The sequence below is a fragment of the Trematomus bernacchii genome, unplaced genomic scaffold (genome assembly GCF_902827165.1).
Source record: "Trematomus bernacchii unplaced genomic scaffold, fTreBer1.1, whole genome shotgun sequence".
Lineage (NCBI taxonomy): Eukaryota > Metazoa > Chordata > Actinopteri > Perciformes > Nototheniidae > Trematomus > Trematomus bernacchii.
The window spans coordinates 2562359-2586706 of NW_022987714.1; the positions used below are offsets into that span (position 1 = coordinate 2562359).

Sequence of the window (24348 nt, forward strand, 5' to 3'; positions counted from 1 at the left end):
AGCCAAACTTGCTTTTGCTTGACCTAAAAAAATGATGACTAATCAAGTAGCAGAAAATTAATCTGCAGCAATTCTGAATATAGATTCCTAATTGCAATTATTTCTTAAGATTTGCAAGCTAAAATGACAAAGGATTTGTTTGCCTTCTGTGTTTTAAATAATTGAAAAATAAATACCTTGAACTTTTGGACAAAATACAGTATACATTAAAAAAAAAAATCTTCAAAAATAAAAATAAAGTGTGTCACAATGAATTGCCTGACTTGCAGAATAATGACAAATGAATAATTAGTTGCATCCATCACCAACAGTATACACTATATATCTTTTGAGGGTCAAATAAGACAAAACATCTGTACATGAATGCAGGCGTGGAGAGGATGCTGCAGAATGCTCCAGCCCTAGAATAATGCATGTGCTCTTCCTAAAGGTCTCTGCAGTGCATAACTGTGTCGCTTGTGAGATACATCATCTGAATGCATGGAGGCAACCTGTGGTGAAACTTCCAAGTAACTCGTGTTGTTCGGTGCATTTGGGGACAAGCTGCACCCAATGAATGAGCTTCTCCTCTGACGGAGCTACCGAGCGCTGCCGGCCGACACGCCCCCAGCATGGATACAAGCAGCAGGAAGGACTGGCGCTCAGGAGACACTCACTATGCTGGAGAGTGTGTGAAGCCGCGATGGGAGTTAACACATCCAACTTTGTACAGGTCCTGTCACCGGCGTTGTTGCACTAAACAAATACTCTGGGGTTATCTCTCTTTTGCTCCGAGTGGGCTTGTCTGCATTTTGTCCGAGGCGTTTCTCTCGCAGGATGTTGATGATATTGGAAAGCCGGGTAAGATCATAAAGTCAGTTCTCTCTGATGAGAACGACCTCCTCCTCCTCCTCCTCCTCTCCACCACCACACAAAGGGAACCACGGAACAAGTTGTTTTTCTCACGGAATCATTTTTTTATTTTTTGAATGTCATTAAGAAGCAGAGGGGGCTGTTTCAAAGACAAAATGGATCACTTTGCAGCAGAGTGCCTTGTTTCAATGTCCAGTCGTGCAATTGTTCACGCTCCAAAAGGGAATAGGGAGATTAAACCAGAAACCCCGTCCTCCTCCAGGAACGGAGAGGAAATTAAAGAACCTTTGGTGAAAGACAACTCCTCTCTTTTTGTGGTGGCACGGATTCTGGCGGATTTTAACCAACAGACTCCCAACAATGTTGCCGAGCAGGCAAAAATAAAGGATGAGAGCATGCCGAACCTCATAGATGATGGAATCTCTGCCACACCTACCACCATCTCCGATCCTTCGCTCAAACAAAGAGGCAAAAGATCGCGAGGTCGAACTGAGCAAGAATCACCTCAGAAAAAGCACAAATGCCACTATTCAGGTTGTGAAAAAGTTTATGGCAAATCATCCCACCTCAAAGCCCACCTAAGGACACATACAGGTCAGTTTCATTGGATGCAAATGTTTTATGCTGTGAATATGACTATGACTGTAGTTCCCATGCCTTTATGAGAATGGATTATTAAAACTGAGAATACTGATAAGAAGTGTGGTTTCTATTACAATGAAAGCTGTATTTGGGTTGATTGACTGCTAGGTTTCCTCGAGTCATATGTGTACAAAAAAATCACGAGTCCACCCAAATGGGAATTTTTGACACACGCAGTATTTAAAGTCAGAATTGGTGCATAGTTACATATTTAGCATTGTTCCTTTAAGTTGTGTGAACTTTGCGAAATGTCCTTTTAATTTCGGGTGAGGGAGGGAGGGAGTCAAAAAATAGTGCCACTCCCACTCAAGCCTCGGAGCTTTGTCACTGCTTTCCTCTCTTTCCCCCTGCATTGGACAGCGGGTACAAAGCGAAACTGCAGTGCACATGCAGAACAAAATCACACAGATCGGGTTTCCACTTCTCTTCTGCGCGCATTCAAGTAAACGTTGGCGACAGGTAAAATAAAACCACGCAATGCGCACATCACAGAATAAGCATGCAAAAAGTTTTCCAGATCAATCCAGAGAAGGGCTATCAAACGCGCTCCAGATCAGCAGTAGGCCTAGGCTACGTCTGACTCTTGATGGACCATACCTCCATATGGGCTTTGCATTCCTCAGGATAGGCTACTGAGAGGGGGGAAAGATGTAGATCGACTCAAATTGAGGGGGTTGATATGTGCCGTGCGGTCGCCTGTCTGCCCAAAGCCCCTTTGTTGTGATGTGCCACACCCCCGCTAGACAGACTGCCAGCTGATCTGGCCAGCAACAGACTCAGCTAGCTGAGCCTCGACTGAGGAGCCTCTCCTCTCCTCCCCTCTGCTCTGTAGACTGCAGCTCTCACTCCCTCTCCCCATCGCTATGCTCCATGCTTCACACGCATAATACACACACACATCATCCTGACAGCCCAGAAACACTTCTCTCTGGATCACATAAGAAAAGCCTGGTGTGAGCTTGACCCATATTTGAGTCATGGAACATTCTAATTTCAAATAAACCTATGCAAGAAAATACACATTGAGCAACACGCCCCCCTTTTTCTGCACAATTCACCCCTCATTTGTCTCAGTAAAATGTGTTACCCATGCTTACAGGGGTACATTCTTGTCTCATTGTCTATTCTTTCTCTCCGCCTGCCTTTGTATCAGGATACACTCCCCTGTCTGGCTTTCTGATTGGTTCGTGTCCTTTTATCACTAGATGTATTATCCTTTTAGAAGAATTTCATATGGGTGCCATATGTGATTAAACTATAAAACTGAAAGTACACACCATAGGCCTGTTATATGGTAAATTCCATTGAATACGTTGGATATTCCTACTGGTTTTGTTGTATTCAAGTCCAGTTGGATTAATTATTATTAAGAATTACACAACCGTTTGTTCATCTGCTTCATCTTGGTGCAGTGGTGTCTATCAGTATTTGGGAAAATCAGGGATAAGACACTGATTTGACTTATGTATGTACATAAAGTAGGTCAATAATGCTCCAGGATCAACCTTATTGGCTTCCTTGAGGAAATAAAATGCCTTTGTCTCTGTGTGTTTATGTGCAGTTACAGTATATCAGCCCTTCTATTGCCTCTATTTATTTTGAGCATTTTCTTTCTTTTGGGATACAGTCCTGTGTTTGGTTCTGATTGGTTTGTACACTAACATTTCTGATAATGAGCACAATTTCTGCTTATTTGATTGGATATTCACAGAACGTGAGTCATCTCACTTCAGCTGCCTGGTCTCAGCCAAACTTGCAGCAGTGCTCCCTGTGCTCGCCCCCCCAGCCCCGACCATGTGTTTTTTGTGCAGGTTTTTTTGCTCCCCATAAGCCCTGCCCTTGTCTCTTTGCCTATTAAGCGTTTCCTTTCGCCCGCCTCTCTGTTTGGATATGCTCCCGCGTCAGGCTTCTTGATTGGTCTGTGTCACATGAATTCTGGTAATAATGGCTCTTTCTGCTTATTCGATTGGATAGTCCCAGAATGTGGGTCATCTGAGTTCAACCAGGCTGCCTCAGCCAACCTTGCAGTGCTTTCATAGAGCCAGACTCTGGCAGTGTGCTTCCCTTCAGCCCCTACGAGCAGAGTCAGGAGAGAATAGATTCCAGCCCAGTCAGTCCCAGACAAACACCGCTATCTAAGTGAAGGGGGAAACACTGCTGCAGATTCTAAACAAAGAAACAGGCGCAAGCCAGCCTCACTTGACCTCTGTAATGCTGAAAGCCTCACCATCTCAGCGTTTGCAATAAGTGTGTGTGATTAATTATTTGAGTGTAAGAGGAACTGAAATCTGAGCTACAATGTATTTGGTAGGAAAATCAATTCTGTTAGCAGCCTAAATGAACTTCACCTACTAGTAAGGTCTTCGATCTTATTTTAAGCCATGCAAGAATGTTGCTTTATTTTACGTTATGATGTTTGTCATGATGTTTGGTGGCCATAGCTTTTAAAAAACTGTGTTTTGTTAAATTCAGATTCAGTACCAGTGGATTGCATATACATTTTAGCAAACTACTATTTTCTAACATTTTCAAGTGCAAGTTCTCCTAATTAAAAACTACCCAAGAAGATAGTTTCATCTTCATTTGGGTCTCCTGATGATATATTTCCTGTTAGTTAAGTTAATTTGCAGTTCTTGACGTAATAAAGCAATGTACATTTGAAAAACAAATTCCAAAGCAATGGGTTTTTAAGGAAAACAATGTACTTGAGACAACTCACAGACCCCTTATATGTACATTTTTCATTATCCCAAGTAACTTCAGTAGTTCAATGTCATTGATTTACAGTGCAAAAGTAAAGATGGTTTCCTTTAAGATTTGTTCTCAAACCCAGTTGTCTTTCAGTTTAGGAGGGTCACCAGGATGCAGCAGACATTAGGGAACACGCTGCATTTAAAGCGCTCATTATGCTGCATTGAGTTTGATGGCGAGGAATCCTACACAGTTAAGGGGTCTAAGGTTACCAGACAGCTTTTGTCTGATCTCCTTTTGTGTGAGGCGGGCTTTTCTCCAACACATATACTTGTCCTACAGTATGGAAAATGCAGTCATGTATAACATAACTACTCAGTTTTAAATGAAACGATAAAGGTTGCATAAATTAAAATGCTTTCTTAGGACTTTCCTCAGCACCAGCTGGTTTCTTTTTATACATCTTTTGTCGTCTCATTGTCTTAAGAAGCATAACTGACCTTAACGATGAAGACCCACTTTTCCAAGAGGGGTCTTGTGATGATGAAGAAGTACATGGTGTTCTCTGTGAAGCCTCATTACTCTGCTGTGGTTGTGTAATGCAGACTGCTTTCTCTAAAGAAGAGATGGCCTCTGACAAGCTCATTACAAGCCATGTCTTCTTCAGAAAGAACAGCCCAGGCCCTATATGCCCCCCACAGCTGGGCCTCACAAAAGGCCATCTTGTCAGTGTCCGGGACCTATTCGAAAAACTATTTGAATTACCGGGACGATCGGGGTCAATACTTCACAAAGACAAAGACCCTAATGACATATTTTACAGTTGGTTTGATGTTTTGTCTGGACCTCTTTTGTGTTCTGCTGGGGGTCGCTCATATACTGCGAGATGGCCGTAAATCCCTCTTCCGTCTGTCCTAAAAAATAAGTGGTACCACCTGGCAGAACATTTCCACTGCCATGTAGACCCAGTTATTCATGCGTGCTTTCTATTTTAAGCCAAATAACTGTGGTCAATGACACTTTTTTAAACGTGAAATTATCCGAAATTCCACATGGAAAAAATAAGCAGGAGTTTATGATTATATACACTGAATCTCTGCCAGTGGTTTTATATTTGGCTGCACTGCTGCACAGAGTGCACAGTGTTCCTGTGTGGCTGGTGGCAGTGATGAGGTAGCAGGGTGGAGATTGGGGTTTTCCTGCTCTTGCTTGAGCCTGACCTTGGCACAGCGATGGGTAAAAACTCTACTGGGGCACAAGAGGTCAGTGTGTCTACCTGCCACACCGCAGGATTTCCACCATCCCACCCAGTTGTAAAGCTGACTCCTTGTTTGGGAGATGCTCACAGTTTCCACCAGTCCCCATGATTCGGGTAACATTACAATGTTGTGTTTAAACCCATGCTGTGGGCTGGACTGAAATATCTCAACTTTAGATATCGAAATGTGTACATTCATAATACACAAAGGATTAATATCTCTGACTTAAGTGATCCCCTGACAATATTATACAGACATTCATGTTCCTATATTATAAGTGTTTATGACTTTGGTTTCCCTGATTTTTCCCGCAACTATGAAGTTGACATTGGTGGTTTTGACTGAAATGTCCCAACAACTAGTTGCTGGCCATGGAAATACATTACAGAACTTTGATACATTCCCCTCTGGATCAATGTAATTACTTTGGTGATCCCCTTATTTATCATCTACCATCCCCTTATTTATCATCTAGTGCTATTAATGAGTCAAAACTTGAATTTGTCCAGTGCTTTGGTTTAAGACCTGCACTGCAAAACTGATGCATTTCTCATCAACCTGACCTGTATTTTGTGCTTTGTTTGGTAATTAGCAGCTTACACTAAGCTATTTAGTAAGTGTCTTAAAGGTCCCATGTCATGGCCATTTCTACTGATCATAATTCCATTGTTGAGGTATACTCCTCCCCTTATAGGCGTTTTCGGCATCTTGCCTATCGCAGCTTTGTAAGCTGGTGCTGGGGCTTTTTAAGACAAGGCATCAGAGTGGTCATCCCGTCATGTGTTGTCCGCCGGATACGCCAGGAGTTTCCTGATCTGGCTGGACGAAATCAAATGCAAATCACAAAATATTAGAGAAACTTAGTTGTTTTAGGTTCGTTAGCTTGCCAGCTAGATTAATATGCTAACCTACGTTTGCTAGTTGTTCAGTGTAATATGCCAACCTACTATGAACAACAGTTAGTGGTTCATATTAGGCTAGCAAGAACATGTTTACAATTGCAATCTTATACGGGTAGTCTGCTACGTTCGGTCATTCATTGTAGCTGGCATAAAAACAATGTTTTCCCTAGCATGTCTAGCTCTTGGTAGCCTTCTTGTTTAGCTCGGTAGCATACTGTACACGCTAGGAACGCCAACTGTAATGTAATTAAGTTTTGCGACTGACCGTACGGTAAATCACCCGGAGTATACTGTCTATGAGTATTTCGTGTGTGAATGCAGACATTCTCCTGCTATGAGATACATGTAAGGCCATCTGCTGACATTGGAGTTGATATATGGAAACGCTAACTTAGTTAGCCCAGTTAGCACTGTGTCAATGGCTTAGCAGCCCGAAAAACGTTTACCCATTTAAACAGTCGTGGTAGATACCTTGTTTGTTTTAAACATCATAAATACACAAACAACAATGAATACTTACAGGTTGTGTACCCGAATCTCCCGCTGGTCCAAACAAAGTAGGAACAGCATCGTCCTTCAGTGCCCTACTCTGTGCATATCCGGCATGAATTGCTGCAATGTTTGCGAAGCTTTGGTCCGTGAAATGCCGCGCACACAGTACAATACTGACTCGAACATCTGAAGGAACAGTGTTAACAAGAAATGTCAACCACTGACTTCGTCGTGGTTCTGCCCTCGGTAAGGCAGACATTGAAGATTTCCCCTCACAAGACAGGAAACAGACCCTCGTTGGCATGACTGGATACAGTTTTGAACTGAACCTGAGCTTCCAACAGTATATATGTTCGGCTGGCAGAGGGTGCGGCCATAGCTCTGGGCGTGGCTACTGGGTATCCCTACGTCACGATACCCAGGAAGAAAACATTGGAAAATGAGAAATCTCCAATGAGGCGTTTTGGGGAGGCTGTGTTAGAGTTGTACTCCCTACAGGGTGTACTTTGAGGGTTTTTGACTCTGCAGACCGTTTACATGCATAAAAACCTTCATAACACACAAGGGGACGGGTAATAACCGGAAAAGCATGACATGGGACCTTTAAGTGGTACCTGCTTAACACCATATTTTAACATTGTCATTGGAAGCATATTAGCATGCAGACATTATCATTTAGATGAAAGCACAATTATACATACCCTTATAAAAAGGACAGCTGTAGACTTGTTATAAATTGACTGATGCATTTCTTCTGCTTGATGGTGAGATTTTTTCATTTTGAGTGAAATCTGGTTGGCTTGTGAAGGCTATTTGCAGCAGTACAGTATGTATTCCTTGGAAACAAGATATTCATTAAATCTAATGGATCCACGGGATGTAAATAAAAAGTGGAGCCACCATCTTGCCTGTTATAATCTTCTGGTGCCGGTTCCTGCTCCATGAAAGACTTCTCTGAGGCATGTGCTGGTGCACATGCTGTCCACATGCTATCCTATATGGACATGTAAGGGCTCACAGTGGGATAGTTCCTCGTGAATGCTGGAATGTAAATCTGATTTAACTGTGATTAAGCAGCCAAGCATGCATGGTGGATACTTCTAACACTGAAAGGCCCCTATCAGGCGGTCCCCTGGCTGTGCTGCTTTCAGTGGCCCACAGGGCTCATGTATTCTTTAGTCAGCTCTGGAGTAGTTCTATAAAAGCTGCTCTGTCTATCCCCCATCAGCCCCTCCCACCATTCTCCAGCCTGCAAAGAAAAATAGGTGCTGAAGCGCCTTGTGTTGCGAGGCCGAGCCCCGGCCACGGCTTGTGGTGTGGTGTTGATTTACCAGCGGCAGGAAGAGAGGGATACAGACCTGTGGAACACTGATCTTTTGCAATTCTCCTGCTCAGAAACCACCAACCGCATCTCGCATGCAAGGCAGGGATCTGCTGTACAAAGATGGAGAATATACAGTGTGGCAGGGTGGGGGTGGGGGTGGGGTAAGATACCGGGATATTCACTGTCAATGCCCTCCATTGATGTAGGTCATGTATTCAGCTGCATCTGCAGCTAATCTGATTAACGTTAGAAGGGATGTGACCTCTGCAGCAGAGCACACCCCTGTTAGCTCTGCGCTCACAGGGTCCCTTCTGAGGGTTCATCTCTGACTGTTTCCTCTGTGTGTTGTTCAGCTCAGCTTGATGAGAGAGTTAAGCTAATGTCAATGTGTTATGTCTCTGGCTGGGCTGTTTATGTTCCCCACGGTTTGTAAGGTGTGTCTCCTTTCTCTGCGTGATAAATCAGACTGTGGCAGACCACGACACACAGGGGTGTGGCCCTCAGAACGTAATGAGGAGTATTTTGTGGAGTCTCCGGGGAAGGAGGGTATAATCATCTCCTCTGTGAGACATGAAAATATTTCTCTCCCACTCCCCGTCAGAGTATCAGGTATAAAATGGGACAGCTGGCACTATCTCCAGCCTGTATCTGCTCTTATCACAGTGTGGTGAGGCCTCTCACAATCTCGCAGGGCTTTGGCTCTTTGTTTAGTGCTGGCTAGTGAGGATGTCTATCACATTTGAGATATGGTGTCAGACTCCTTCAGTGGAATGAGCTGGCTGTGAGGAGTCCCTGCTCCCACCTGCAAACACCCATGTATTGCTGCAGCTGTTTGCTTGTCCTTAGTTAACCAGGGTAAGATAAGGAGACTGCCTGCAACACATCAAGGTTGCAGGTTGTTTTAGCATGCACTCAAGGCTGAAAGAAAGTGCCCACTCTAACTAATTGAGGCAAATGTGATGAGCTGGTCAATGCTGGCCAGCCACCCTTCCCTTAAAGAGTTAAGAGAATGAAGTAATGTATGGCTAAGTGTGTGCAGGAATCAGACGGTCACACTCGACCCCACTGCACGTCTCTGGGGTGAATGTCAATAACCAAGGGGAGTGAGTTACGGTTAGTTCGCACAGCCTGTCTGATTGAAATGCATTTTAGGAGTGCCCCTCCTGCTGAGAGCGAGCCTGCTTCTAGTGTTCACAACCCGACAACTATAAGCCCACAAGGGGATGCATCCTATTCAACGGCAAGCAAGGTCCCCCTCTCAAAAAGACAAAAGATGATAATAGATCAAATTCTCCCTGTTTTCTGAGCTTTCTTTCCAACAAGACGGTCCTCATCACCAGCAACTGACCCACCCACGGCTCCTTTATTGCTGCGGCAGAGACAACTTATTCTGGTTTGCAACAAACGCTGAATGGAGTTTCTGAGAAAACAAGTTTTCACTGAGTTGTTTTGTTCTCCCACCGAGTTAATTTGCCATAGAAGAGCAGCCACGTAAACAGTTCTGATCTCAGATATGTTTCAGATCAATCAGTGCTGTTGTTTTTCTTCTTGGGACAGACCACAGAACTTTGTAAGCCTTTGTTGTTATTTTTGCAAGTATCAGAGCCTGCATTCTGTGTGTGAACAATGAAAAAAGGAGCTGCAGAAGCTTTTAATGTATATTCTTTGTTCTGCACACAAATGTTAGTGTTCAGATCATCTTGGCACGTGATGTGTGGTGTAGAGGGATAGGCTGCGTACGGTTGGGTTAACCCTCTCTACTCCAGAGGTTTAGCCGAATGAGGTACTCAGCAGTCATTTTAGTATTACCCAAAATCCCATGGATGGTTGTCTGCTGGCTCCTGGTTGGTTACAGGTCATAGTCTGTTGTAAATAAGCAACCAAATTACAGGATTGTGCTGAGCCCTGCCACTGGAGTTTGTGGTATCCCTCTTATTTCATGCTGCCAAGCTGACTGTGCCACTAAGCCAGCGCTGTAGTGAGGTAGCTCCAACTCTAATGAGCTGTGATCCACAGTCTGACTTAGTTTTACTTTCCCTACTCGAGCTGTTTGCTTGTAAAAGTCCTTGAAGGCTTAGTGTGACCCTTGTTTTTGTTATGAACCCAGTAAAAGACATTTCCTGTTCTCACTTTGCAGGCAGAGCGATCTCAACCTCAAGGTGATCTCTGATGTATCCACATGAACGGTGTTTTTTCCTCTTCTCACTCTGCAGAGCTATTTACTCTTGCTCTCATATGGCAGGCTTACACAAATGTTTCAGCTGTACACTGTATGAGTTTGACTCATGCCTGAGGACACACCAGGAATGTTATCTACTCTCGTTTAAAATGCTGGTAGCTGTTGTTGGAGCAGGTGACCGAGTTGAGTTTCTGTGCCGCTGCTCACGTCAAAAAGAGATTTGATCTTGCCCTTGCAGACAGCATCCCTTACACCAGGGACACCAACCCTGATTCCATTTCTGTTAACCAATTCTGCAAAAAACGAGGAGCCAAAGATTCCTAGGGATGAATGAGAGACGGATGGTGGGAAAGAAGCAGAGATGAGCTGTTTATTTACTGACCCAGTGGCCTCAGAGAGAACAGTTGTATAACAAGAGTACCTGTGACATAATCGCATCGCCTTGGAGGGGTGTCCCACTCGTGCTCAGTAGGAATACAGTTTGCGTGCATGATGTAACTCACTTTGCGCCTAACTGGGTCACTGTGTTCGTTAGGAAAAAGCTTCCCCCGTTCCCCCCCTTCGCCCTCTACAACTGACACATTCTGAGAAACTCAAACCACACCCTGGATGTGGACGCTGACAAAAGATGGGATAACCAATTGGTGGGGCCTAGCATCCCGATCGCCACAATGCCCTGCTGTGACAACACTGTAACTAGATGGGAATAGGAGCAGGGCAAGGAGAGTAGCTCGCAGCAGAGATGCTGAGTAATAGCTGCAGTCTCCTGAAATATCTCACAGAGTGCCATCCTCCAAGCTCAGAGGCTAATAACCCCTATACATTTCATTCATGATTAAGCCGTCTGTTCCCTAAATCTCCTCATTGTTACCAGTAAACCAGATTTCTCATTGAAATCCCCATCCTCATGTTATGAAAGAATCACAATTAATTGGGGCATTGCATGTTTTTTTCCGTTATGTAAGTGAACCTTTGAAGGCTGACATTAAAGCAGCAGGATTTTTTATGCATATTCATATTGTTGACCTAAATGCCAAAAGCAGTTTAGGAGGTGAAAATGGGCAGCTTGTGTGTTAATTTATCATTTTCTAAGAAGTCACAGAGCTCTAAATAATTTGATGCGTCTCGGTGAGTTGCTGTTGGATACCTGATGCTTCCACTATGAATGCATTACTGTATCAGGGCAGTAAGACTGGATATCTCAGCCTGCCTCTCTGGTGTCCTGTTAAATATTAATGTAGTTGGATCCGTTACACTGGTTATTGAGCCTTAAGCAGCTAAGCTCTACTTTTTTGTCTATAACTCATTTTGCAATGCCAGGTGACAGCACATGCTGCTTCCCTTGCTAATAAGGCATGAAATCAGACTATCATGAGTCCCTTCAACAAGATGAGTGAAAAGATAAACCGCCTCCTTTTATCCAGGGTTCATTTCAGGATGTGTGCCTAGTGTAAAACAACCAAAGCTCTTCTTTTCTTTTTTATTATAAGTCATGCAGGGCAGATGGTTTCTTTGTGTGTTTACTCTTGCAGCAGAGTGTGAACCGCTTAGATGTTCTGGGAAAAAGGAGACACGGATATGTGTGGTGTGTTTATGCAAATGTCTATATGTCAGTTACAGATTTTACATACACTAAGCACGCAGGAACTGTAGTGGGCAGGGCCGACTTAGTTTGTCTGGAGCTGAGGTGAGGCGTCAGAGGCAGAAACACAGACTGGGCTGTCTAGACTTGCTCTGTCTGTCTGCATGTTTTGTAACCATGCAGTATAGGGGGGAGGGACTGAGACTAGTAGTGCACCAAGTTCTTGTTTTTGAGACTCACTGGCATCAGGTAGCATATGAGTGTTTGATGCTGAACAGCACTGTTTTCATTGATGCCCTGAGGGAAACCACAGAACAAAGAAAGATTTTGGCAGGCCTGTGATTATGTACTCATTTGTCATGCCACCTAAAAACATTCATGCATCTAGGTCTATTCCTTTTCATACCTCAAATCCTTGGTATAGACGTGCGCATGTTGATTAAATGTTGTTATTTTCATGAAATAACCATAACATTCAAAGAGTACGGAGGGCCGCCCTTCGCTATAAGACTGCAAGGTCACGCTGGTAAAATTTGAACGCTGGATGTAACTACTGTCAGGCAGAAACTCACTGAAATGGAACTAAAAGGAATACAATTTATTAGACATATTGGCCAGTCGATGCACAACGCTGCATTTAGGTTCCATGGATGCTGTTTCCACATCAGAATGGAAGGAAACCGCAAGATATATAGTACCATCTGGCTTTGACTAGATTTGTGTCAAAGCCCACTTTTATTGCCTGATGGAAGGGGGAAGGGTGTAATTTCCCATGTGCCGAGTCACAGATAGTTGCATGTTGGAAAATGGGCTGGGTAACCATTGTGAGTGTGATTAGCATCTGGAGCTTAGCTAATTAAACTGTGCCTGCTCCTACAGCACAGCGCCAATTTGTGGGTGATTTACCCCAAGTCCCACGTCTCACTACAGCCTTATTAGTCTCTCTTTAAAAAAATTGATATATTTTGAAGATGTTTTGGGTTGTTTTTATATCTTTCCCTTTACATCAGCCCTAGCAAAAAATCTTGTGATCGTTATTCTTTGATGACTCACTGAATCTACAATGTATTGAAAACAACACAGTCTTGTTCAGCATGCCTGGACAATCTTTATAAGCTGTCCATATCAGGCTTCATGGCTTGTTAACCTGTAAACACCTTACAGTGACTCACTACCATGTGGATCATGGCGAGCATCACGATACGTGTCTTGTGTTTCATAGTTTTTATGTTTCAGTGAAACAGCGACCAACTGTTTTTATGTTTCAGTGAAACATAAAATCAGTTTTACTCACTGACACTATCTTTACTTTAGACTTAAGTGATTCTCATTGTATGCAACATAAAGCACTTAATGGTGTATTATTCATGTTTTGGCTAATTTACTACAAAACACACATCATTTACATTCTTGCCCTGCATCTCCCCAATAATAGTTTGAAAAATGCTTTTTTCAGTTTTGTATCCATTTTCATCAGCAATGGGCTCTCATTCACCAACAGTGGTCAACTCAACCTGCTTGGATTTCAGTTACACCATACAGTTGCATTTTTCAATATGAAGATTTTAAATGGACGCACTGTAATACCACACAATAGTCAGCTCTGGCAAAAATATCAGCAGAAATGATCTTCACTGAATCCCTCCCAGTAGCCCCCTGTTCAGGGTGCACAGGTGCAAGTAGATTTTCCTATTAGACTGACATAATTGGAAAACACTTGCTGTATGGTATGATACAAAAGTGCAGTGTACTAAACTAGGCTATGACATACAAAACATGGGCCATTTTTGGACAATGGCCATCAAAGTAGGCTAAATGATGAAACTAAGGGTCACTGCTCTTACTGTCATGTTACTTTGTTATTGTGATGTTGTAATGTACACTGATGTCTCTCTTTCCCTCTGTGTGTTACAGGAGAACGGCCTTTCCCATGCACCTGGCCAGACTGCAGTAAGAAGTTTGCCCGCTCCGATGAGCTGGCCCGCCACTACCGCACCCACACGGGGGAGAAGAAGTTCGGCTGCCCTCTTTGTGACAAACGCTTCATGCGCAGCGACCACCTCATGAAGCACGCCCGGCGCCACTCAGATTTCCAGCCCGGCATGCTGAAGCGGCCGCACGGAGGCAGCGGCGGCAGCACCACACGTCCCGGCTCCCTCAGTGACTACAGCCGCTCGGACGCCTCCAGCCCCACCCTCAGCCCCACCCTCAGCCCCGCCCTCAGCCCCGCCAACTCGCCTTAAACTGAAACCCAGTCGCACTTTCAGCCTCTGACTTGCAAGGCCTGTGTTTTTGTCGTAACACTTGTCAGCAACCCCCCCCCCTTTGCTATTCCTGCGCTTGCTGTGGTGTACCATACTGTACATAACTGCTTATTGTAGTGCAATTACTTGTGATCCTAAAAGAAGGTAATGCCTTTCCCAGACGGCAATACTTACATTCTGTACCATACGTCTGTATTTTTTTAGCTTCTGATCATGACTAGTTGTCCCATGTATGTTGTCAGTCAGCTAAACAAGGTTAAGAAGGAAAAAAACACAGACACCCTGGCAAGTCTTATCAAAATGGCTTTTTCTTTGTTTTTTTTTAACAAGTGAGGAAAAGGGGTTCACACATACACCTCAGGATTGAAGACAGTTGCTATTTCTGTAGTACCACAGTACTTAACCGTACTCACATTGACTGCACAATATACTCATCACTTTACTCTGAAATTCAACAGGAGTTGAATTTTACGCCCTGCTCAGGGATGGCCTTGTTAGCTTGAAAGAATGAACATGGGGAAGAGAAACATACAGTACATAATATAGCAGCCTTACACTCAACACAATTTGCACTCTTTGTTTTTTTGTTGGTTTTCACATCTCGAGGAAACTAACCCACCGGTCAATCGTACACAGAACTCATGTTTTTGTTTTTGGAGACTTCATATGTAATGTAATTGCTGTGTGTTAACAAAACAATCCCCCGACCTCGACCTCAGTAAACAAAACACATCTGTTCCTCAGATATTCAGTTGCCATTACACTGGGTTAAATATGTATTTCATTATACAGCGGTGTGCAGTGTATACTGTGTAAATCTGCACTGTGGGAGGATACTATTGGGTTAACAGTTTTTATAGGTAATCTCAGTTGAAGAAACTTTAAATAGAGACAGTTAAGTTTCAAAGCAGCTGTTCATGCTTTTAAAAGTGCTGTATCATCAGCCAGTCACACAAAAAGGACACAAAGGGACTTTAGTTGAAACAATGTTTATCCCCTTCTGAAGCACATAGGAAAAAGTACCAAAGACAAGAGTGAATGAAAGCTTTCTATTCAGTCTTGTAAGCCGCCCTTCATTGAGGCCTGGGGCTGGTGGTTGGCAGGATCACAGGTAGAACCAGACAGCCGGCGCACTTCCCTCCTGGCTCAGATTTTTTTGTGGCCTCCCTTGAGGAAACAGCTGCATCCCACAAGAAGCTATTCAAAGCCCGCAGGAGGAGTGCTAACATGCCATTCCTGGCGAGTCGTCCCTCGCCCATCTGGCTCTACCTGTTCTGTCAAAGAAGGCTCCAACTCTGCCAAATTGCGTAAGGTGGGAGGGTCAAATGTAGGCCAGAGTGCTGGGCAGAGCCGGGACATGGAGCACAGAAAGAACAAAGCGGCTATCTGCAATAGACATGCAAGAGAGGGCTGCTCCTGATAAAATAAGTTAGGTTTATCACCAGCTGAGCAGCACAGAGTAGGAGACACCCCCATCTTCCTCCCTCCAAACGGCTGACACATTGAGCAGAAAAATGGGTGTAATTAGCGTGATGATTCGAACTGTAGGATAAGCGTATAGAGACAAGAACAACAGTACTACCTAGTCAGCCCTAGCAGTGTGGGTGGGACACACCCAACTCCATCCTAAGCACAGGGAGAAATCCTCTACTACTGCTACACAATGCCAAGGAAAAAAACTGTTGCTCCAAATTCACACTGATAAACCAGGGCTCTCAAACAGCTGCTTTCAAACTTCTCTCTCGCAAACAAAGGGGGGCTTTTAAACTGTTATACAAACATTTGAACCAAAACGAACATATCAGCAAAGTGCAGTTTCACCAGCCTCGCATGGTCCTCCCTGTGAAGCTCAGATGTCCTGTGAGAAAGCTCACTTGTGTTTCTAGACAGACATGCCTCAATAAGTCAGGCAAAAGGCACAGTAAACCTTCCATGGGGGCGGGCACCACTATCAAAACTGTTGCAGCTCCCGCCGGTCTGGGTTATGCCTACACTTTCTCTTAATGCTTCAGCACTACGACCGGAAATAGTTTCATCGATGTGTTTGGTCCTGTCAGAGCCCTCCAGACTGTTGTCATCATTAATCGCGTGTGCTAGCTTCTTTCTACCAGCGACCCTCACCCTGCAGTCTCGTGCTTCACACTATATGCATGTTAACAACTGCGCCTTGGAAGCGCAGAGGGTTTTTGAGGCGGTCTGGCAGGTGTTAAGTTCATGAATGGCCGTCCTTGTCCCTCATTCTCCACAGCAGCCATCTCTCTTTAAAGTTGTGAAGAATCAGCTCTGTCACATCCTCGTGAAAGAAAACATCCCTTATTTAGATTGAATGCAGTAGTTTCCTAAAAACAACACATGTTGAAAGAAAACCAACCCTCTGTAAAATGTTAAAACAGTTTCCAGACTGTAAGATGACACTTTGAATGCCACTGATCAGCAGCTCTTTGTGAAAGAAGCACTGATAGGGTTTTACATTTACCATTTCTGGGAAAAAAAGCAACTATGATTTTCACAAACAAACTCTTCAGATAGCTGTTGAGCAGCTTTTTGTGGTATCTATCCGTGACTATTTTTTTGCTTTTATGGTATTTTTTTTACTTGGTTACTAATGTAACTTTTTATTGCAAAAAAACCTTTCTGAGTAGCTCCCCCTCAAGCAGGTTTCATGAATCGATTCTCAAACCATAATCTGCACATTTACCTCAGGGTCGACATCCGCAAAGCAGATGATGGGACAGTTTGTGGATTTTGTTGTAACATCAGTTGCTGCACAGAAATGTCTGCCAGCCCCCCCCCCCCCCCCACAGGTGTTCCTGGGTGCTTGGTGCTCACTGCGGGTCAGTGTCCGACCACACTGGAACACAGGAACGCCTCCGAACGGGGCCCAGCTCCTGCCTAAAATGTCTTCATAACATCCTACAGTTTATACTATTATGCGCCTTAGTAAGCACTGGGCACTCTGGAACTCTTTTCAGTGAAACGCCCCTTTAAACACCGTTGACCCTTAGTGTCAGTGGACTTACAGTAGGCAACAGGAAGCTCTACCATCGGAAAATAAACAGACTGTGACAGTGTAAACATCCAAATCCATCCAGACTGCACCAGTGACGTATAAGCCTCCACGGGCAAGAGTGTCTCGTAACTTTTATTCTCACTGTACCAAATCTACTTGAATAATTCAACACAAAAGGCCATTGAACACAGTTTTGTACATGTCCATTTTTACTGTACTTGTTTGTCAAATAATTATTAACCTCCCTGGAAAAAGTTGTATAGTATGTTTGATTTATTTTAGGGCTTTTTTTCTAGATTTTCCATTGTCTTCAGGTCATTTCAGCAACATTTTTGAATATATCACAGCTAAGGTTGACTGTTTTTGTCGGGCTGTTAAAAGGCACCATGTTTTGTTAAAAAAACATAATTATATTCCTTTTTATGGGGTTCACCCCTTTAGTCAGACACACTTTAAACTCTGTTGATGTCAGGATGCAGGTTATTTCCAGCCTGTTATCCAAAAGTTCCTCCAGGTCAGAAACGAAAGGATTGTTTGGAAATGACGATAAGGAAAGGAAACCTCCTGACCTCTATGTTCGAAAATTTAAGTTGGAGTGACGTAATTTCTTTATTATTTAGTTTTTTGAACGTTTTCCATAAGAATAGAGACCACAGCATTGTGAGTTAGCAATGTAGTCATACTTTGTATTATTGCTTTTTTTGTCTCATATGAAATGCTTGTATATTTTTTCAAAAATCATACCTCTTGAAATATTTGACTTTTGTTGTATCTTCATATCTTTTTAAAACATCCATCATGTAGCTTAAGTTTGCTTGATGAGTAGCACAAATAATGGTGGTTTTATTTGACTTGAATGAAGAAGGAAAGAGACTGTTTTCTGTAAAAAAAACTAAAACAAAAAAACACTGGGCTACATTTTATATAATCATCCTCTGTTGTCAGGGTCCTACATTCTTGTAGATTCAAAAGGTAATATTTCAAGGAAATAATAAAACCGTATTTTTTATCAATTTATGTTATAAAAATATTTAAAAAAAACCTTCTCTACTGAAGTCCATTTGTCTACGTTTAAACATGTATGGACATGAGGGATGATGTCAGCTGTAAACTACTATGATCCTCCACTTCAGCATTTCTAAATCCAACTTTACGATTGTAATCCTGGTAATATTACAGCTTTCCACATCTGTCAGAGAAAAAAGGACAAATGGACAAACAATGGCAAAAAATAAATACAAGGTTTCTTCACAATGGTAACTGTGTACCAGTTAATATTCGTTCTGCTAATTGTACAAATATATTAAAGTGATTTGGTTGTTGCCTTCATATATAAAGAACTAACATTAATCTTATTTTTTAAATTCCTATTAATTCCATGAATATATCACGGATCAGACCGTCTCATCTTCATGACTGGTCTCAGCGAACAAGCATGATGGACGCATTGTGTGCCAAAACTATACTGGTAACTTCTTAAAGATACAACAGTGGAGGGTGAAAAAAACCTAGCTACTATCAGACATTTAACAAACTTGTACAGTTTTATAAAGTGTGACATGTTTTTATGTAATGTACAGGATTTAATGAAGCAACTGTGTATATTTAATATGCAAGTGCTCTAAGTTAAATATTTTTTTCTGCTTTATGTAAACATTTTTGATTGTGTAGCTTTGTTTTCATTTGGTTCTTGTTATTTAATTTGTACTTTTTTTTTTTTTCTGTACAATACTCAAGCAATGTATAATGGCTTATTACAGGTATTTTTTTGACATAAACAATCTTAATGAATATTAACGCCCAACCATTCCAAAGGATTGAAAATTGCATTTGCTATACATGTGCTGCTTACATGGACCCGATGCATTTTTGTAGATTATGAATAGAAGTCTGTCTTGACTGTGAGTTTTTACACGTTGTGAGTTGTGCACAAGGTACGTTTCTCATTGTCAACATTTCCCAGGTTTAATCTCTCCTCTCTCCTCTGCGGGCTCTTTGTATAGGTTAAACCAATTGGAAAGAACAACATACATGCAATATTTTAAAGTAAAGAAATGTATGATATTTAAAAGATAAGGACATACAGGGCATGTCTTCCCTCACGACAAAGGCCTGAGGATCTATGAAATGTTTTAAGGGGCAGCCATGAAAGGAGAGAGTGGTTCTCGAGCAGTGAGAAGGAGCTTTGAGTTTTCGCAGCTCATCACAGCTCCACAGTTACAAGTTGTTACCAAATGCTTTGAAGGGAAAGATGAATGTTGCAGTAATTTTGAACCCAACCCACTTCGGACCCCTGGGTTCAACTTTACATGCTGATCAATGGATGTTATGCTTGATATGGACCTTTTTCTACATCTCAAATAAGCAATTTTGTTTTCTTTTTTCTTTTTTTCTGAAAATCACTTGAATGAACAAAACCTGTTCAATCATACGAGCAAAACTAATTGTGACTGAGTAAAAATATGAGAAACAAAAGAGACTGAGTGAGTAGGAACATGCAGAGTAGCAGACCACATCTGTCTGTACCCTTCACTGACCATGTGGTCTTGCTTGACTGCCTGAACTGAAACTGTGCGGCATTTGCTCTTCACTGTAGGAATGCACACTGACAAAAAGGCTTTTCAAGCGTTGGACATATTTGCCCTTAAAGGATTAGTGTGTTCTAGGTCATGCAGTACACAGTGCTGTGAATTACCTCCCTTTAACTAAAGAGAGAGCCTCTCACCAGCCCCTTGGTTCTGTTTCCGTACCTGTTTGTCCTCAGTGTAATGTTGCTCTCTTGATACCTCTGTGTGTTTCCCCTCTGCCCATCACCATCAGTTGCCTGTTGTAGTGACTCTGTGGTGCTGCTTCCCCTTTCAGCACCAGTATAATCTAATCTGTAAATAACTCTCGACTCAGCTATGGCCAGTACATTCTCCGTTGACCTCACTCTAACCTTCAGGTGTCATTTTTTTCTCTCAGCAAACCAAAATCACTACATTCAAGTATTACAGTTGTACAGTTCGGGATTTCTCACACATTCAATGTGCTGGTCTTAGCTGCTCTGCTGTACCTTTTTATGGCATTATTTTTTACATGTTAGACAATATATTGTGACCATGTCCTATGCAAATATGAAAAATAACAGATTGTTGGATAATGTATGTTGTCATAACTTGTATGCATGAAATAGTGAAGTTTACAATTGGAAATAAATTCATAAAATAAGCAGCTACAAGTGTTTTGTTGCTCATTTCCTTTTCGCTTAAAGGTCTACTTGGATTTTAGCCAAACAGCGACCACTTTGGCTGAATCAACACACATTATATTAAGGGGTAAGGATTAGTGCTTAAGACATAGGCTAGTTTTATAAGAAGAGAAGAGTTGTGAAAGCTATTTGTACGGAAAAGAAGCAGGAGATACAACAACTCTGAACTTCAGAGTTGCTGGTAGGCAGATTAGTTATCCCTTGACTCAGCCAGGATTACTGTTTCCCCCTGTTTCCAGTCTTTATGCTAAGCTAAGCAAAGCTAAGCTAACCAGCTTCTAGCTGCAGCGTTAACGTTATTAAACAGGCTTTGTTCTATTCAAAAGTTAACTTTGCAATTGTTTCAATAACTAGGAAAAGCTACTGTTACTATTTTCTTGGGTTGGCTCTTAGTAAAATGCTAAGCTGGTCAGCACTGATAGAGTCTATATTTCTAGGACTTTTATTGTAAAAGGGAGTTTGCAACCTAGAGGTAGACAGAATTGCATTTGAAAGTAATGCGTTTGGAAACCAATCTAAATGCAGATGGTGTCATTATTCTACAGCCAGTTATGTTGTGCAATCAACATATACTGTACTTCATAATCACAAGTTACAGGAACAGTGTTGCTCATTCATGTGGGTAGAAAGAGTGTGTGTTATTTATTTTTTAAGAAGGAAGGTAGTCTTGTGAATGTCAGATTTATATCAATCCAGTTTATGAGAATTACAGCAGAGTAACATAGAAGTGGGTGCAATGATATGTCTCAGTTGTCTCACAGCCTTTCCTCACAAGCGTGCAATGAGCTTCAGTATTTTTCTTGCAACAGGAAGTACACCTTGTTCCCTTATTTCACCCATGCAAATATTTACAGTAACTGCTGGGGTATCAACAATGGGTGGGGCACCAAGTGCTGGGGACTCCTTCCTTCCTTATTGTCTTTCAGGCCAAATAGACAAATCATGTTGCATTTCCTGTATGGGCCCTTGAGAAAAAAAGGATGATTTACTTAAGTGTACTTTTAACTCCATGTGACAAGCCAAAGCAGAGTTTATCACTCCATCTGCATGTGCTGTTCCGCAAAATCACCAGCAGCAAGCCTTAATTTCTCTTAAGCCAAGTATGCCCACCAACACCAGCAGAGATCGCAGGCGTGTCCTGATCTACAATGAATCATCAATGTGGAACGAGACAGGAAGCAAGAGAAAGGACAAAGCCATTCAAATTCTTGATGAGGAGCCTGGTGTTCTCCTTCTCAATCTGCACACCTCCTGTCTCCAGGCAGGTTGGAGAACCCGTACACCACGCTACACACCAGACAAGCTGCCACCCCTGGCACCACCTCACAACGTGGTGTGCCATCACAGCCGGCATGTTCCCAGAGCTTGTTTTTCATATTTGTGTGGCAACATGAGGGACTTCTGCATAGTCCGTTTTCATGTGTTTATATTTAACTCATTTTTTGATTGTCTTGGAGCTGTTGTCAAGGAAGATTGGGCTTTTAAATATAAAAATCCTGTATCTTTCCTCCGCATTGGTAGAGCCTCTTGTCATGCAACAGCAGAGTCTCTGAGTCCCTCTGCAGACCACTGACTGAGCTAATTCACACATATCTCGTCGTATTACAAGAAAGATCTCAGGTTTTGCCAGTTGTGTGGGAGAGGCACATATTCTCTCAGGGGGGCAAGTCTTTCAGTCACGTGTTTATTCTCAGGATGACACATTTTCTCCACTGTAGTGAGTTATTGTGCTGCAGATGCGGGGCAAAGTACAGACAGTTATATGAGCAGTGAGAGCTCATCTTGTATCCCCCTGCATACAGGATGCGGGGGCAGAGGAGGTGGTTTCAGTTTGACTGTTTTATCTCTTCAGTCACACCTTTTCTTTGGATTTTCAACTCCTGTGCAGCCAGGCTCCAGGTGAATTCTGCACGCAGAATAAACTCAAGGATTTACAGTGTGGCAGGAACCTCAACCATGACTTATTTCAAATGCATTATCTGAGGGAGAGTACAGTACATTGTGTGAGAGAGATGGAAGATGAGGATGAGGGGGTAGGTGGGTGGTGTTACCCGCTCCTGATTGGTGCACCCAACCTAAACACACTCTAAGTCTAGAGCGTGGGAGGCTTTGTGGGCTATGCTCCACTGAGGTGTGTGGGCACCGCTGACTTTGAGACTCAGTAGAATTAATCCACAGTAAAAGAGGGAGCTGTGGTCAGCAGCAGCAGTGTTCTTAATCACACAGAGGCCTGTGTGTGTGTGTGTGTGTGTGTGTGTGTGTGTGTGTGTGTGTGTGTGTGTGTGTGTGTGTGTGTGTGTGTGTGTGTGTGTGTGTGTGTGTGTGTGTGTGTGTGTGTGTGTGTGTGTGTGTGTGTACGTCCCTCTTCCTCCAAGCCAAGCCCCAGAAGGCAGGCTGAAGGGCCATGTGATGCCACCCACTCTCGAGGGCAGTGCATGGCAGGGCTGGCGCTAGATCCTGCAGAGCGGGTGGGATGAGCTCAGATATTGGAGGCTGGCACTGGCTGAGAACAAGGCTTAGCTATGGGAGGTGTGTGTGTGTGTGTGTGGGGGGGGGGGGGGTTGGCTTTACCACTCACTGCAGCAGAGGCATCAAACGCACCAACCTGCTTCAATCACAACAGCACTGTAAATAGTGGCAGGCAGCGAGTCTTACAATCTAGTAAACGAGAATGGCGCAAAGAGGGTATAAATATTCAATTGATATACCCATGGATATGCGTAATTGTCCCATGTTTTAATTTCAGCATCTTAATGAGACACCTGCTTACCATATAACTCAATATTTATGAACTATTGTGTTGCATTAAGGCCTCAAATGGGATCCTATTATGTGAGAAAGGAGACAGATGAAAGGGAAATAAAAGGCAATTCAGAATTATTGTATCCTGTATATGTTTTTTGCATGAGTCTTGGTTTAACAAGAGCTAAGTGAATCTGAATTTGACAACATGGAGGCTGTGTTGAAAGAATGAGTCGCTTGCCAAACAACTGCTGTATGCCTAATAGAGCTCTTTGTTGCTTTGAAAAGCAAAGGGAGGTCCTTCATGCAAATTCAAAGGAAATTCTGAGAAAAGGAGATCCAAGAAAGAGGACAATGAACTCCGTCTCATTCAGTTCTTATTATGAAGGATGCAGGATCCAAGAGCTCTGGATACATTGCTGGGAATAAAGGACCCCTCTTGTGGCATTGTGTGACTGACATTAGGCACCACGTGGAGATGTAATTCCTCTGCAATACTTAACAAGTCATTCCATATTATTAGCAGCCGCAGACCTTAAGCATGGGGCACAAGTGGGAGAGTCTTACCCACATTGTTGTCTCTAGCAGCCCAGTCACGAGACTAAACTCTCCGTCAGAAGTAGGCTACTTATCCCACACATTAGGCTACAGGCTGCTGCCCACTAAGCAACTTTCTCCTCATTCTCACTCCACCAACTCAGCAAGCTGCTACTGTGCTGTCGATAACTAAAAAGCAAAGACTAATTTAACTTCATACCTTAATTTGATGTTTTTTCTTTTCATCCTCACAAATCTTTGGGAGCATTATAGTTGAATATAGAGTCTTAACTCTTGCTAACTAACAGTTCTGTGAGGCTGTACTTGGTGCAGCACTGCTTTGAGCTCAATGCTAACATGCTAAAATGTTTACCTTGTTCATCAGCTTATGTTAGCGTGTTTGCATGCTAACATTTGCTAATAACCACAGAACACAGGTCTAGCTGAGGCTGTTGACAAGGGCGTTGATATTCTTGTCCAATACTTTGTTCATAAACCAAAGTACATACAGTATACATATTTTGACCATATATCTCTGTTCAAACTCTCATGGCCAAATATTTAATAGATGAGATATAAGATAAGAACCCGGACCCATTTCTACTTTTGGGGAAATTAAGGG

General features: G+C 42.8%; 1 protein-coding gene across 1 annotated transcript; it reads left to right on the top strand.

Annotated features, from left to right (window-relative positions):
* The first annotated feature begins 508 nt into the window (after positions 1-508).
* klf13 (Kruppel-like factor 13) lies at positions 509-20417 on the top strand. Its single transcript, XM_034141347.1, has 2 exons — positions 509-1446; positions 13838-20417. Exons 1-2 carry the CDS (start codon positions 969-971, stop codon positions 14164-14166), a joined length of 807 nt encoding a protein of 268 aa, XP_033997238.1. The 5' UTR covers positions 509-968; the 3' UTR covers positions 14167-20417.
* The last annotated feature ends 3931 nt before the right edge of the window (positions 20418-24348 follow it).